The 17,792-nt window shown below is 40.2% G+C and overlaps 1 protein-coding gene across 1 annotated transcript in view; it reads right to left on the reverse strand.

The window, feature by feature from the left end:
* ABCC8 (ATP binding cassette subfamily C member 8) overlaps positions 1–17,100 on the reverse strand; it is a 63,722-nt gene extending 46,622 nt beyond the window's left edge. Inside the window, exons 1-8 of the mRNA XM_030451430.1 lie at positions 16,822–17,100; positions 15,399–15,540; positions 12,665–12,786; positions 7,886–8,052; positions 6,574–6,816; positions 5,527–5,715; positions 1,345–1,509; positions 160–315 (exon numbers count right to left, since the gene is read on the reverse strand). Coding sequence (XP_030307290.1) covers positions 160–315; positions 1,345–1,509; positions 5,527–5,715; positions 6,574–6,816; positions 7,886–8,052; positions 12,665–12,786; positions 15,399–15,540; positions 16,822–17,011 — 1,374 coding nt within the window. The 5' untranslated portion in view covers positions 17,012–17,100. The remainder of the gene's footprint in view (positions 1–159; positions 316–1,344; positions 1,510–5,526; positions 5,716–6,573; positions 6,817–7,885; positions 8,053–12,664; positions 12,787–15,398; positions 15,541–16,821) is intronic.
* Positions 17,101–17,792: the final 692 nt, after the last annotated feature.

Below are 17,792 nucleotides of genomic sequence, written 5' to 3' on the forward strand. Positions count from 1 at the left end.
AATACCTTGCCTACAATGTTTCTAGATATTAACAGCTTGAAATCTTGTTTCAATCTATCCTTTAACTTCTGTAATAGCTCTGCCTTGATAAAATTCATAAGCATTCAATCACTACAGACTGATGCACACTAATATCAAAAACACATTCAATCTCCTTACCTGTACTGGCATAGCCCAAAGGTTAGGACAGAGGAAAAAGAACCACATCAGCTGATTTGTGTCTATGGCAACCAGGTTACAGATCTGGCCTGCAGTCATCTCCCCCATAGACATGTTAGAGGTTGAAAGCTGCATAATTTTATTGTATATTTTTGTCTAGAAGAGAGATCAAAAGATGTTAGCATGTAGAAATAAAATAAGATTTCCAGCTCCATCTAAAACATAGGTTTAGTCCAGCATACTGAAGGAAACAAACATTCACAGTAAGTTGAATGAATAGCTTCAAGTTTTGCCCTATGTGTTATATGTCAAATTTCAATTTTTTTAGGAATTTTTTACTTCACTTGAGTAAGGGAAAACCAATGGGTGGAATCCAGAAGTCTGGCAGCCGACAAGTGCTTCCAAGTGTGAGATCAAAAGAGGATTGCTCCTGAAATCATGGAGCCTTTCAGCCTTTCAGGCTGCTCCTGAAAGCATCCATCTATCACATGGACTCTCACAGATCTATGAAGTTCAGTGGATAAATAGTGTAATTTCTAAGGCTGTCTTTCAAGCTGTCAGAGGGTAGGTTTCAGCCAGTGCACTTGGCAATATCACATTGTAATCTTACACCTAATTCTCTCATTTCCAGGCACAGATCTCTGAGCCTGACATAAAACTTTGATCTGTTGTTCACAGTTAAACAATGACTATGGATTCCATTTGACCAACCTTCCTTATGTTCAGTAATTACAATTCTGCAATGCCTGGTAGACTCTGTGGCATGACCCATGGAACGAGACACTACCACATGCATTGGGAATACAATCTATTCTTTTGTCCAAATTAAATTAACAAGATATTTTAAAGCTGTATTCTTTGCATGGGATGTTACAAAACCACAGCTCTTTGAGATAGGAGAGGTCTAGTTCAGAAATTCATTTCTTTCAAAAGTTACATTCAGTTTTACTGTCTGCAAATTTATGCTCAAAGGTAAGAAGAAATACAGCATGAGATATTGCAAATAAATGATTATATAAAATAATCAAATAAATAAAAGAATGCAGAACTAAGTTAACAGCTTTTAATGGCAATGGTTACAATAAGTACATTTCAGGAGAGAAGTGCTTTAGAATTTAATGACTATAATTTGTACTTATGAATACACACAACTATATGAAATTAGGTTGATAATATATTGGCTACCTGTATTGCACCTCTCAAGTTGATTCCAGTTTCAATAGCAACATAGTATGATGCTTGAAGAAAGGTCCTTTGCAACAAAAGGGCAAAAAATAAGAGTACAGCCAAAACGTAAGCATTGGACAGGAACTCTTGAGATGAAATAAAGAAAACACCAAGAATTTTAGTCTGTAAAAAAAGAAGAAAGTTATAACCCAGGTGCAATGGTAATACTTCACAGTTTATCAATTAAAGGAAACAGTTATACAGTGTACCATCTCAGTAAGCTTTATTTAAATGCAGAATGACATGCATAGGATTTCTGATATCCTTCCAAAACTCTAGGACACTTTGAATAACTCCATATGATCATTTGCTGAAAGATGTGCAGTGCCCATTTTCAGAAGGGAAAAGTTACTGTCCTTTCAGAGAAATCAGTCTCCTTACTTTAGCACCTCAGGTTACTGAAAACTAAAATGACCTTCACAACTTACCAGAAAATATTCTTCCAACTCCCAGAACTATACACATTATTTTGGTTTGTAGCATCTTGCCCAGCTTTGTGATTTATGGTCCTTATGTCTAGGAAGTTAATGAGATCACCAAAGTGCATTTCAAAACATGTCTATAGCTTACTGGGAAAACTGCATTTGTTATAGATTATATTTAACAGACACTTTTGCTGCTGGTACTAGTTGAGAGGCTGGCTCACCTTGGGAAGCCTTCTGAAACCATTCAAATATCTCTGCCTTCCTCTTTCTCACCTTGGGTTCCTTCAAAACTTGCTGGCTTATGTTGTCATTAAAGCCAAGATTAGGAAGAGGTGCCTTTTCATTCCTTCTCAGAGGGCATTTTGTCATTTACACTCCTACTGTATTCCATGCTAAGCATTTTTCCTCCTGCCCACATAGTTTTTTGCTACAGAGGACTTAATATACTATATTTCAAATTTTTTAATCTCTCTTCTTGGCTACAAGGGCACATGGCTGGCTCATGGTCATCCTTCTGTCCACTAGGACCCCCAGCTCCTCTTCACACATGCTGCTCTCTGACTCTAATTCAAAGAGGCTACAGCAGCATTATACACTACAAAAAATCAGTGGTACAGTAAGAATCTCTCTTCCAGATTATTTACAGTCTTACAACTTCAGTCTTTCAAATTAAATTAACTTGCCTTTGCCCTCTGCAAGATCTAACTGTAATTGTAAATTTATTCTTGCTGTTAGCAGGTAGTCTCAAAGCTTTCCATTTAGCCTGGAAGCTTCAGAAAATATAATACAGGTCTGAAAAACTACAAGTACAACCAAGCCTTCTCCCATGCTACCTGTAAAGCCTTGACAGGCCTTGGCTTAAAGCTGCCTGTGCAGGTGCATGTCCTTAGGGTGCTGGGGCTAGGCTGTGGTAGCCTGGGGCTACTGTGCTGGTTCCCAGGAGAAGCTGCTGGAAGCTTCCCCCAGCTCCAAGTGTGACCCACCCCTGGCTGATCAGTGACAGCAGATGCTCCTCTGCAATAACACATTTAAGAAGGGGAAAAAAGAAACTGCTAAAGGAGCTGCAGGGGAGGGGGGGGAGAGGGGAGGAAGGAGAGATAATTGAGCAGATACCAAGGTCAGTGAGGAAGGAAGGGAAGGAGATGTGCCAGGGCAGATTCTCCTGCAGTCCAAGGATGAGACAGAAGGTTGTCACCCTGCAGCTCTTGGAGGACCACAGTGGAGCAGCCCTGAGGCACAATGGTGGAGCAGGTTTGGATCTGCAGCCACAAAGGACCCCATGCCAGGGGGCAGTGGCTGTGTCCAAAGCAGCTGTGGCTCTGTGGGCAGCCCAGGCTGGAGCAGTCTGCTCAGGAGGGACTCATGTTGGAAGGGCTCATGAAGGACACTCTCCAGTGGGAGGGACCCCACACACTGGAAGAGGGGAAGAGTGAGGAGTCCTTCCTGAGGGGAAAGGAGTGACAGAAAGCAACACGTGATGAACTGACTACAATCCCCACTCCCTGTCCCCCTGTGCTGCTGGGTGGGAAGAGCCAGAGAATAGGTGTATCATTTGTGGTCTGTCAGCAGATATTCTTAACACTGGAACTGCTAATCCTAACATCACGATTTGGAAGATGCTACCAACAAAATATAAAGGTTATCATCCTGACAGTCTCTTCTTTGGTGTGAAATGATTAACACTCAGAGAAATTAATGTCATAAGAACGTTCCAGGGTGGCCACAAATCTTGATACTGGGGTTATAAATAAACATGAAGAGCGTGACAGAATTTAAAACGCTGTCATTCTCTGACTAACTGCAGCACAGACTAAAGCAGTTAATGCTGCCCAGGACACCCATGTGAGCTCAGAGTTCAAGCTCCAGGGCAGTTTATATCTGTCAAAAAGGGCCTGAAAAATAGAGCAAACATGACACCTTACATTTTATCCTTTTGCTTCAGTTTCAAAACCAGAGCTTGTTTGAAAGATACAGTTGACTTGTTACAAGATCTCCTTAATCTAAACTTTTTAAAATGAAAAAATGTCACTTTAAGGAATGGGGAAGAGATGTTCTCCACTGTACTCACAGCTTGCTGTGGTTGTCTGATTCTGTCCCCACTCTATGGCAGTTCTTTCCAGTGCCCTCAAACTCAGCAGCACATCAAGCAATGCTTGTCCTCAACTTATCTTTTCTTTCATAAGACAGTGTTTTAGAAGGCTTGTGTCCAAAATCTATCCAGTTCTCAGGAGCACACAACTAATTGGGCAAGGGTGTCCCTTTTTTTATGAATTACAAGTAAGGAGATAACATTCCTAGCAGTAGAGTTGGTTTATTTTTTTCCAAAGTAGACTCAGTAGGTATGTGCATACATGGGGCTTTCCTGAACACAGTCTGCTTCTAAACAGTCTGAAGAGAAAACCTCCATACATTTTAGAAAGATATTTCATCCAATCCAGCAAAAGCATTTTTCAAATGTAAAAGTAATTAATCTCTTAACAGGAAAAAAAAAGTACATATAAATCAGGACAAAAGAGAAGAAAAAGCTACTTGGAGACCTTTTAGCAAAGGTAAAACAAGCCCTTAAGTGTCACTCATGGACTATTCCTGTTAGGTGATTCCCAGATGGTGTTAATCACAACAACAATGAGGTTACTGCTTAGCTAGACACAGCAAGGATGTCAAGGCTGGGTGACACTCCATCCAAAGCCTATCTGGACTAGGCTCAAGCATTTTTCACAGAGGAGCAGTAATTTGAAAGGAAAATTAAATAGGATAACTTGTAAATAGTGATTTGGTATCACTTTGGCTGAAATTGTTTCAAACAAATTATTATGAAGCAACAAAAAAGTTTCCACAATACCTCACTATTGTAATAAGCTCCCAAGTATTAGGTAAAGATAGCAAATGGTTAAACAATTAATTGTAGCCTGAGGCATTTGTTAAATTTTCTGTAGTGCATCTGATGTATTTCAATAGGTACAGGTAACCCAAGGTGTATTTCTATTTATTATTCTTATCTTATATTTCCATTAGCATCAACAGACTTTGGAAATAAAGTCTTAGAGCAAACAACAAGTGAGCTGCAAAAATAAAGTGACCTTTCTCATAGTAATCCAGCCTGAGTGATATCAGCTTGTAAGGAGAAGATGCTTTCTGCAACTTGGTTTGTTTGTTTGTTTGCTGTTTTCTTCATGGAGAACATCCACATAAATAGCATTCTAAAAGAATATGTTTCAGTTGATTTTTCAAAACTAACCTCCCCAGAGAGATGCTAGTGGAAATTCTCTTTCACAGCTCAATTATTTGGCATTATATTGCAAAGAAAAAAGTCTGCCTTAATCCTCTTTACACATCATTCATTTTTGGATCTAAAAAGCCAAGCCTATTAAAAACACAATTTTTCCTTTCCATTCAGTCACACACTTGATTCAATCTCTACTCAAGTCTGTACCTAAAATCCTTATGATATCAGTGGGATTCTGGGCATATTTCATCATTATTTTGAATGAGGCTGCTTTCCCAAATGCAAGCATGAATGTTTGTGTGGGTGACATATTTTCCTCCCTAGCAAGGTATAAATGTGGATAACAGGCAGTACATACACACCACAATTCTGTAATTTCTAGCACTCACAAATACATTGTAGAGTCACTTGCTTGATTGAGGCCAAAAAATACATAGTCATAGGATTACTTTTTTTTACTCCTGTATTTTTATGACATTTTGACTGTACCTGTGGGCGGATGGTGTTGTTTCCTTTTCCAACATTGTGAACAATCCCATAGATGCAGAGTGGTCCAGCAAACCCAAGCAAGTCAGCCAGAATACGGAATGTGCTACTGAGGAGTAAAGGTCTTCCAAAAGCAACACAAAGGGCACTCCAAATTGATCTGGATCCTTGTGGAGATGATGACCTTTTGATCTACTCCAAATTAAAAGAGAATTAGTAAGTATCACAGTACATATTAAACTCAGTTCTGGTAAATTATTGCTATTTTTATCCCTCCTTTAATTCATTGACAGCCAGTTGCAATCTTTGCACTAGAAAAGCTCAGGAACTGCAATTATTGTTTCATCTGTTTTTCCAGAGTCAGAACAAAGCATTAATTTGTACTCTCCTCCATGTCATAAAAAGAACCATTATTTCTTCCCTACCCTTAATAGGGTTCAAAAAAGTGTGCTGTTTGTGCCTTGCTGAGAGAGGAAGAAAAAAACAGGGGGAGGGAACTGACAGGTTTTGTGTTCCTGTGAACAAAGAGACTGTAAACCTACACTCTTGTTAGACAGAATGCAGAAGACTTCTCAGTATCTTGAATATATTCAGCTCCCATCAGGGACAAGCAAAATTTGAGCTGAGGTAGTTTCAGCCAAGAATTCTCGTACAGACAAACAGGAATAACATGGAAAAAATAGTCCTGTGAGGCCTCATTAATATTGACTCTGTAACTCAATGATTCCAGAGTCTTCTTATAAAACATTATATTGGGGTTCAATTAATATAATCCATTATTACTTTCTACATGAAAATAGAGGCCATGTGGATTTTACATGCATTTAACCACTAATGTGTGTTGACATGCATTTTAGATAGAAAATTTTCAGTCTTTGTAAGAGGTACAAGTGAGTATATGATCTCTTTATACATGGGAATCTATGCTAATGGATATTTCATTTGCATCATATCTGTTTAAATAATTTTATATCATGCTCTCTGCATGAAAACCAATGAAAAATTTAAGCACTGAGTAAGAAGCTGAACATAATTCCATGTTTTGCTTACTTTTTGTGCTTCAAAGGCCTCATTAAGGCGGATGTAATTGGTCAGAGCTCTCATAGCTATAGGAAGCTTGCCAATGGTTTTCAAGTCTATTGGTTTCTTATGGGCAGTCTTGATAAATGTGTTCATCCACCAGTATGTCCCTTTGGATAACAGATTGACAAATGGCTGGAGGAATCGAACACCAAGGTCCTGGAGATCCTCAGGAGGTTTAACTTCTTTGGGAGTTTTGAAGAAAACATACCTCTGAAATTCAGAAAAATACCAAAAGGATCATACTAAACACACAGAAAGTGGAAGTTCACAAAGCAAGAGATAAAGGACAGCAAGATAATAAATGAATCAGTTAGGGTTTCTTGAAAGTACTCAAGGAATTTATGTATTCAAATTCAACCAATATGACAATCTATTTTCCTCCATATTGAGAGGAGGAAACATATAATTTTTCCCAAAAGCCATTCATTTATTATAGGTATTGAGCATCTAGCATTGAGGTTTTTACTACTCTTTCTTTAAAAAAATGTTACTGAAATGTCTGGTCTTAGACATACTTTTGTCCTAAGTTATAAAATAAACATACAGATAGACAAAATTCCCTGAGAAAATCACAAAACAACAAATATGTGATAGATGCAGCTCACATTGCTGAGTGAGGTCCTGGAAAGAGTTCACATACTAATATGGCAGAAGCAGCAAGAAAATTTACATGGAAATGTTTCTTTCACTCCTGAAACTAAGTTTATTTGTGCACACAGTTAAGTGAGGAATAGGTGAAGGGAAGAATTTTGGCATTTATCTATCCAGCAGTCTCCAAAGCCATCTACCAATTTGGATTATGACTGCAAGCACTGCCAAGGAAAAAAAAATACATATACCTGGGAGGCCAGAGAGCAACCCCAGTCACCCCAATAAATAATTTATTGTGACTGTCTCCTGGAAAATGAGAGATGTTATTTGTGTGTCTCAGATATTCTGATAGACCTATAAACTCCTTTCATCCAGTCTTTCCTTGCATCAGAAACACTCCCTTCTAATGACTGAAACTGTGACTCATAACAGACTTTTTTAAAACAAACTGAACAGATGAAATTCATCTTCATTTAGCTGAAATAGAGCCTGGCATTTTTAAAATTGTAGATTCATCTGGCCTAATCAAGTTGGGTTAACCTTTGATTCTCAAACATGTGTCTATTTCTAAGTGGATTTTTCTCTCTCCTTTAGAAATGCATTTCACAGTAACTACCCAGAAACAGGGATGAAGAATAAATCCCCAAAAACTAAAACACAGAAGGAAACTTTTGTGCTACTAACTTACCCTCACCCTGATGACATTGATTTCTACAGCAAGTAGCATTCCATAGAGAGCAACCAGGAGTCCTGTGAGGCAGAACCGAAGCTGAGAAAATCCAACCCCATTATCACAGAACTTTACAAATTTGATGGTTTTAGTAATGAAAGCTAAAGTCCAGTAGAACAGTAATGCTGCAGGAGGAAAAAATAAAGTTAATCAGCTCCACAGTCACAAAAATATACAATAGCAGTAGTAAATATTGATTAAAAAGAATGCAATGAGAATATATAAAACCAGAGAGTGGCCTTACTCATGTCAAAACAGAAGGCTAATTCAATTCCACAAACATGACAATATTAAGATAATATTAGTTCCAAATTCCTTTCCTATAAGACTTAGTGGTATTTGGCAAGTTTGACAGAGTGAAGGAAATTTTCATCTGTTGTATTCATGCATTGGCATGATGAGTTCCAGGGAGGGAGTTTCCCAAAAGTGTAGGTGGCTGTGAATGATGCTCTTCAAATCTGGTTAATGCTACAAGACTGCAATGAATTCAGCTTGAAGAAAAATTGATCTCTGGGATCTCTGATCTGATCCCAGATTTCTGGGATTCATGCAGGAACACTCAGTAAAATATTCTCTTCAAATTGCTGCTGCTCTATTGTTCAACACAAATCCCATGTATGTAATTTATAATACAGATACACAGGCACACCAGGGAAGGATGTTCTGGCATCTGTAGAACACAACCAACTTTTTAGAATTCTTCTGAACTTCTCGTCTGAGAGTGCTGCTATCAGATATAAATAAATTATCCCTGCAGTAATCTCCTGTGATCTGAAAACACTCCATACCATTCACCTCCCCATGAACAAGCTCCTGTTCCCTCTTCTTAAGCAAATACCTTTTAGGTTCTTTCACATGAATCTTTCATTGATGCTCTATCTGCCATGGTGCAACAGCTGGAATGCACTCCAGCTGCCAAGGAAAACATGGATATGCTTTCTGAGTGTCTTGTAGCATCACAAGGGAGTCCTCAACCAAGACACTACCAAGTACAAGTCTAACCTACAAATACAAATACTCATCAGGAACTTGCACAAATTGCAAAGAATTTGTGATGTTCCAGCTACTTTGAGGCACCCTACAAAGCCCTGTGGAGATGTACCATGGGGCTAATCTTCCCAAGGAAAGATAAATTCAACACAGAGTTCATATGGGATTTGGGGTTGCCAATCCTGCTTCTGTGGAAATCAGATTCAAAACTCTCACTTAAGTGAAGCCAATAAATGGAAGAGTGTAGGAGCACTGGGCATTGGGACATTTGCCAGGAGAGTCCATCTTCCTCTAGAATTAACAGGCCAGTTTGTATGAAGGGAACAGTAAGAGGTCAGGCAGTCTGGCATATTTGGCATTTTAGTGACTGATGCAGCTGCAGAGAGGATTTAAGAGTCATGGTTACAAAATCCCTCTTATAAAACTACAGCCTCCCTATGTGAGGCTTCTATCACCTTCCCAAATTAAACTGCACCAAATCTTATCCAGCTTTAGACTGTTTCTTACCTTGACTATTTGCAATATGCATCACACTAAAATCTTTCTTACTCCAAGAATACATTCCACACTGTTCTACTCCTAACCACTTTCACAATTGGTTAGAAAAAAAGATAATTTTCTTAAATAAAAAACCTCATTACTACCACTTTCAGAGTAAAACCTCAAAGTCTTATTGTTATGTCAGAATTTTCTCCCATTTATTTTTTGAGGCTTACCTATAGAAATAAAAAAATAGTTCAATAAGATAATACCATTCAATTACAAATTTTTAATGCCAAGAAAGCTAGATTTTCCAATTCTGTCTGAAAACTATTCTAACATGTATCCTGCTAAACTTTAAAACTGATATGCATCCATTCTGCAACACTGCAAAAAGCACCAAAATCAGCATTAGTACAAGAGTCCAGTGGTAAACAGTGCTACACTAAAAAAGCTATGTTTTTTGAAATATAATTACAGGCCAAAAGCACTCAGAGAAAACCAGATTCAGAGCAGATCAGAGTATTCCAATCATCTGGACAGTCAACTGGGATCCTAGACTCAGTCATTAGCTTCAGAGAATAAATATTACAAACCTTGTCAACTTGTTTTGATAAGAGATAATGATTACTCCAAAATAGCCAACAGCCTGAGCGTAAAGCTGACAGGCAGGGTCAGTCCAGGAAGATGAAAGGCAGGATGATGTCCTTGTCTTGCGTATCCCAAGGGAGCCTGCTAATCCCTGGGTCTGTTACAGTATCTGCCTCTTGAGGAACTACAAATGGACTTGCTGTCTTTAAGGTACAGAGTGAAAAAAGCAGAACATCTTTTGAAAAAAAAAAAAGTCTACAAGTTTCACAGGACTGGAAAATTTTATCCTGTTCAGAATTAATGGCCAGACCTTTCAGAGCCTTCTGAACTGCATCAATGAGAATTTACCCACTGGACTCAGCAACTTTTGGGTGCAGCTCTGTTAGTCCTTGCTTCACACAGCTATCAGCTCTTTACAAGTGTATGCATTGATCCTGCAGCTGAGACTGATGATGTCCTGCAGGCAGATGGAACCTCATTGATGCTTAGAAGCAGCAACAGATGCCACATCAGGGCATTTACTTTACTCTGTGTATAATATTAGATCTCCTCCACAAAGTTTCACTGATGAAGAACCCTGGCTTGGTCTCTTTTCTCATACATTCAGCAAAAAGTTTATCAACAACTTCAGCTCTTCCTCATGGCTCCCATTTACCTCATTTGTGTTAGGCTCTAAAGAAAAGCTGCTTCATGGCCACACTGCACTCTAGTGGGCTGATAGCTGAGCATAGGTATCATTTCACAACATCTTTCTGGCCTAATTTGCATAAAGTTATCATCACATAGCCCCAGCTGTCCATACAGAGCAGTTGCAATTAACACTGAAAGATGATAATCATCACAGTAAAGAATAAATTTCCAGAAACGTCTGAGGTTCTCTCAGAAACTCAGGACAATCAAAACAAAACCAACCAGAAACCAAAATAAAAATCAAAGCCCCTCAGCTTGTGAAGACTTTGGATTGAAATTAAAATCATACTAAGTGGGAAAGACCGCAGTAGTTTGGTTTCCTTTTTTTGCCTAAGAATTAGCTATTGAGAGTAGATTTTCTAACGGAGTCTGTTCCTTGGAAATCCAGCAAAATAAAAATTCACAATTTTTAACTTTATCAGTAACACTTCAGTGTTGGTATTCAGTGCTATGACTGTTTATTATTCAAATAATGTCCAGAGCTTATCCAGCATCAGCTCTCTAGATATTGAATGAAATTACTAAAAAAGAGCAATCTCTACAGAGAAGGGATTATATAAAAAATGGCTGATGGACTGTAAATGGCTAATTTATTCACTGAAAATTTGTGCTGTTCTTTACAATGATTTAAGAGCAGAAATGTGGTAACAACACTAGATAATTAAACACTGCATTATAAAGCTGAAATTAAAAAAGAAAATACACTAAAAAAATCCCAAGAAAATCACTGCTTGCTTTCCATAGGTGACTGTAACAGGCTAGCAATGTTTTCCTAACTAGTTCTGTGAGAAGTCATTAAGCAGAGTGAGTTGACTTATTAAAAAAGTAAATGACCTCACCTGGTTATGACAGACAAAAAAGAACCTACTTTAAAATAGGCTACAAGAAAAAAAGCAGTCCCAAATGAGAAGACAAAGACTGCCAAGCCTTGATAGCAATCTGAAGCTCTTGAAGAGAAATTACATTTACTTTTTTATAAGAATGACAGGCTCCTTCTGCAGAAGAGGATGCTTGCTTCCCAAAAACATGCAGTTCAAAATAATCTTTAATATTTAAAAGCTTTTTCAAACCCACCTGACAAAACCAAGAACAACTTCAATATACAGAGTCACAATGACACAAGACAAACTTTAGCAGGATCTATTACTACAGAAAACCAGCTCAAACAGAACTTAATGAGCTAGGACCACCAAAGAAGTAACAGCTCACAAGATGACTAAACTTGTAAAGCACCACCAGCAGAGAACATGTCAACAACTGCATGATAGTCAGGAGTAAAAGATTTTCTGTAGCTAGCAACAGTTTATTTACAATCTTGCAGATAATGTTATTTCTTACACCTGGCTTTTTCCAGCCAAAGTTCTTAAAGCAGATTATAAATTATAAAAACTATAAATAAATTATAAATTACATAAATTATATATGGGCAATCAGAAATAGGGTAATAGGGTTAGGACAAGGTTAGACTCGATGACCTTGAAGGTCTTTTCCATCCTGAGCAATTTTATGATTCTATAAAGGAAATTTTACAAACAGGAAGCAAGAACAAGCAGGCAAAGTAGTACACCCAGGGTCACACTGAAAGTCAGTGGTACTGTTTGTTTCCCTTGACTCTCTTTCATTAGACCACACACTGGGCATGGCTTCAATCTTGTATCCTGCTTCAATGCTGACTAGCAGGGGGATTTGGATAGCTTTTAGATTAAGAGTTTGATGTACAGATTTTCCCACAAATCCAGTTTTTCCTAGAGAAGACTTTTGCTCACCAGATCCCTGAGAACACCATACAGGGCACTATGAGAAGTTAAAAGCACTGAAAACAATGAAATATTTCAGGAAAGCTCAGAACTGATCTGGCAATGGCAATCAGCCCAGAATAGTTTTATCCATAGAAGCTGTCCCTGAGAATACAGTGATTTGTCATGGAATGAACAGACACACAGCACCACAGTCACATTTCCAAGCCTTTTCAGTTGTGAGACATACCTATTAACAACTTGGGGAAATTGGATGTTTCAATATTATGGTAATAGACCACTGAAGTGATGGCAGCCAAGAAAGCCATCCCAGCTGGCATGTACAGGTGCAAGTGCCGGGATTCTGAAACCCTTGAAAAGAAAAGAGGTAACATCTATTAAAATCAATCCCTTTTTGTTTAATTTATGAATTGTATCCTTTATCCAGCACTGACATAGAGTTTTCTGGAATGAGATACAGATGTAAAGCTCTCTGAATTCCAATTGAATTTATGCTCTTAAATCACTTAGCTGGATTTCAATTGACCTCTGTGCTGAAAATGAAATGTGTGTATTCCTATTTCCTACTGAAATCAACTGGAACATTGTTTAAATTAGGATAAGCAGCTCAGCTCCAAAATGAGAAAAGTTATTTTAAGCTAAACTACTTTAGGAGCTGTCCATCAGAATATGCAGATAAGCCCAACTGACAGAGCAGCTCTAGATTTTCTACTGAAACATTTTGTGGATTTTTTTTTTCCAGTTTGGGAGAGGGAACAGCACCACAGAATGGGAATAACTTACAGCAAGTTCTCTTTTCAGTGACTGCAAGCCAAGAAATACAACCTAGGACAGAATAATTTACCCTTAAGTTTTGTTCTGTAAAGCAAAACTCTCCTGGCACTTTGCTTCAGATATCAGCGAAGGAGTCCTGCCAAGTGCAGCCCTTTTTGGAATATGGGAACTCTTGGGCAGTGTGGTTGGTTTGTGCAGAGGTGGGTGGAACCATGTTTTCATCCCTCTTTCCTCCTACTTGCCATCTTCTTCTCCTCCCAATTTCTTCCTTTCACAAAAGGAATGGAGTGTTCTGTATCATTAAGAAGTACAGTTTCCTCTGTCTCCCAATCTTGTCCAGAGGGTGCACCAAGAGGAACTCTTCAGGACACAAACATTCTGGGAAATTCACACCTTGTCTTCTGAACCTTGTGGAAAATAAATTAACATCTCTGGATCTGTTCTTGCTGCAGCAAAAAGGCACCTTTGTATGGTCTTAAGAGACAAAAGGGGTTGTGCTCTCAGGAATTTGGAGATCACCACAGGACATCACAAGTCAGAGAGCAAAACATCCCAAATGTCTAACAGATCTGTAGGAGCCCAGGAGGACCACTTCCTGCATCTTTCCTAGGAAAGGAAAGCCCTCCCTCACATGGACATTGTAGAGAACGCTGCAGAGCTGGCCAGAGCTGCACAGAGGACTTCTGGCATAAACACTTAACATCCCTTGATGGCAACGAGTTGTATGTGTTTAAGTCACACTGAGAAAAGATTCTCCAGTCTCTGAGTTCCTAGTAGTGACAGAAGCTTTTGTACATCAGGGCCTTTTCTCAGCAATGAACAAACAAGCAACAGGAAAAGATTTCTTCAGATAGCCCAAGTTTCAGTGGGTAACACTGCAGGAGTGAGAGTTTATTTTTTAAATTTTAAAGAGAGAAGATGCTGGAATTCTCCTATATAACTGTACCTCATATAGCTGCACATATTGCTGAAGTGCCAAAGCTTTGGCACTCATTTGCTGTCAAAAGGACTTACCAACATGATTCATTTTGATCTCAGAAAGCTGATGAGTCTCAAAATCAGCTTTTATTCACTGGAGCATTTCCTAGCCTGCTGAGTGCTTGGTAGGCATGGCTGTGGGTTGGCACTCCCTCAAGTGCAGCCACGAGCTTTGATTCTCATCAGGTGACTCTTACTACTTAACAGCAGCATTCTGAGTCAAGTTAAACAGCAATACACATAATGAGAAGGATTGCTAAAAAGCAAAATAAAGCACAAACCTCAAAGCAGGAGATTTTGCGGAGCATCCCACACCCTGATAACTCTGAATAACCATGATGAAAATGCCTTTTTTAAAAAAAAAACAAACTGGCACTGAGAAGCATCCTATTTATATATGCTTAAGAGAAATTATAAGACTAATTATGATATCAGCTTCTACAGCAGAATACTGCAGTGCCTTTCACACCATTTAGTATTATATAAATGACTAAATAACAGAGGTTTTGATCTATTTAATGAGGAGCTTCAACTTTAAAAATCCTTTGGTTGCAAATTTGTAATAGTTCTGAAAATCAGAGCTTTCTTCAGAGGAAGATGAACACAGTAATTGTTATACAACATCAGCTTTCTCCATCATAAATCACTCTCCTCTATCAGATTACTGTTTTAAAGACATACTAAGTTGAATAACAGACAATGGATCATGTTCATATAATGCAAGCTACTCTGCTCAAGGTAACAGTGCAGAGGTACTGCACAAATATCAGAAGAATCTCTGGTGTGTAAGACAAGCCCTTATAGATCTGTTCTGTTATTAAGATGAACAGAATTCAGCTTGTGGGGGAATGATATTACTTACTGTGCATATGTGAGTTCTGCCTGATTCAGGACTGTGGGACTGCATCCTTAGACATAAAACATCACAAAAATGTCACCATCTGCTTGAATTGTTAGGATTTATCTTTGGAAAGATAGTGTCATTAAGCTGAACTAAAAATTATTAAGGTCAGTTATGTGTGTGTACAGAACTTGGCAAGGTCTGTGGAATTTCTGATGCAGGGTCAATAGGTTAATCAGCAAGAATACAGATTACATGTTTATAACCACAAGGAACATGGCCCAGATGAGAATTTAGACAGGAAGAAAATACCTACCCTGAAACCTTTAAAACACTCAGTGCTATCAGGAGAAATTAGACAGACACTTACCCATCAGACACTATGCCCTCTGCAATTTCACACACCAGGACAAACAAGAGGATAAAAGTCAGTATCCAGCGCAAGTTGTGGCCAGGAAAATGAAGCCATGTGCTATGATGTATGTGTACTTTGGAACTCTGACTTCCCCATCCTAAACATGAAGAGAAAATTAGGAACAGCTTTCCTAACAAGAATGACAGACAAAGCTCCTGCACACAGAAAAGCATATGCAGAACAAACTAGTGTACTGAAGTCGACACAACTGTGTTATTAAACATGCATGCATCTGAACATTTTCAGACCTGTGTTCTCATTGCTTCACTTCATACAGAAGGCCTTGAATTCCTATTTTAGCAACTTGCTATCAAGTAATTTTTCAACCACTGTTTAAATGAACAAGTAACATTTTGATAAATTTGACAACACTACAATATATTCTCTATTTTTTTCTTCAATGCATTAACACCTTATCTTATATTTTTTAAAAGCAGTAACTTGTTCTCTAGATCTAAATAAAAATTAGCAGTACTGAGACAAGCCAGATAAACACAGATTACCCTAAGCAGTTCTTCACCTGACCCCATTTAACAGTTGTGATGTTATTTCAGCACCAGACCTTTTCTGATGAGCAGAAGTGAGTGCTAAATCAGACAGCTCCTGCCACGGCTATCCAGAGGACAGACCGGGCTGAAGAGGATGGCACTCGAAAGTAGTAGCAGCCGCATTTATTGAACCACCGGGCCACCTACTGGTAACCCCAGTTTTATCTTACCAAACGATACGCGCTGCAGATATGGGAAGAGTTAGGGCAGCCGGGCAGCCCTCCTGGTCATTACAAGTAATTAGGAAGGCTGCCCGGCTGCTTTAACTCGTCAGTAATTGTAGGGACAATTACTGGATAACGTTAGAGTTCCTTGCCAGGTCTCCTGGTTTTTCAGAGCCCGTTTATTTTTGCTTTCCTCGCTGCTGGTCAAAATCTGCAGGCAAATCCTGCAACTGTTCAGTACCCATCCAGAAAAGGAGGGTTTGATTTCCAGGGAGCCCCTAGGCTGCTCCACCTCGGAAAGCCCCCGGCAGAGGGACACGGGCACCACTGCTAGAAGCGGAGGGATGCTCGGAGAGGACATCACAGGAGCATCCCGGAGCTTCCACCGCGTCCGAACGCCCTTTGCAGCCTCCGCCTCCCCGCACGGCGTAGAGGGAAGGCCAGGCGGGAGATGCACGGCCGGGGGGGCGATGCACTGCCAGGCGGAGGCGAGCAAATCGGGGATAGAAGGCGGGGGTACGGGGAGGAAACCAGCACACACGGCACGGCAACGCGGGGGAGGAAAACCCACGGCAGGACAAAGCAAGGCGGGGGAGAGTGCAGAAAAGATGGGGGGCCAGGGGAAAGCACAAGCGGACAGGGCAAAGGAGCCCCGTCGGTACTTACCGATGAAGAGGATGGGGAAGGTGATGAAGAGCAGGAAGACGTGCGGCACCACGTTGAGCGCGTCCACGAAGCAGCCGTTGTTGAGCACTCCGTGGTCCACGTTGTAGGCGGTGGAGTTGCCCTCGTCGCCGCAGAAAGCCAAGGCCATGGCGGGACCCTGCGCGCAGCCGGGAGCCTCCTCCGCGCACATCCAGGCGGGGCCGGCGGGGGCTGCGCTGTTGCGGCACTGCCCGCACCTGCCGGGGAGCGACGGCGGCGGCCGCCGACCCGCCCTGGAGCTGCCCCGGCGGAGAGAGGCACCGGCCCGCCCCTGGCCCGCCCGGAGGGTGCGCCCCGCCCCTCGACCCGGACCGGTCCGGGGTGCGGAGAGAGCCAGAGGAGAAGGGGAAACAGAGGCTGCTGCACGGTGATCGCTTCGGAGCGACCGGGGGAGGCCCCGAGGGGGATTGGGGGGCGTGGGATAGGGCTGGGGTTCGGGGCGGAGGAGGATGCGTCCCTTTCCTGATCAGTGCGAAAGCACCGTGACAGCCCTCGGTTGTCTGAGAGCAACATCAGTGCTTCAGGGTTTTTTTTTTTTTGGCTTTATAATTCAGCATTTTGTGCAGCGTTAGTAAGACAGCACATTTAAAAAGCACTACTAAATTAATGCTGACAGAGAAACTGAAAGAAGTGTATTTTTTAAAATCTTGTCAGCTATATACTTTTATCTCTACTATAACAAAGATATTATTAGATTAAAATATGTAAACAACTGTACCATTTACTCAAAGGAAAACTCAGTATCATATCCTAAACAGCTGTTATGTTCATGCTTTATCTTTTTTTATCCCTAAAATGAGTTCAAGCCCAACTCCCATCTCCCCTCCCCAAGACTGTTGCAGTCTCAGGGAATCAGACCACTAACATTTGAATGGGTTTCACATCCCTCCCTCTGCAATTTTATGCATGCCACAATAACTGATAATTCAGAC

The sequence above is a fragment of the Calypte anna genome, chromosome 5, assembly GCF_003957555.1.
Source record: "Calypte anna isolate BGI_N300 chromosome 5, bCalAnn1_v1.p, whole genome shotgun sequence".
Taxonomy (NCBI): domain Eukaryota; kingdom Metazoa; phylum Chordata; class Aves; order Apodiformes; family Trochilidae; genus Calypte; species Calypte anna.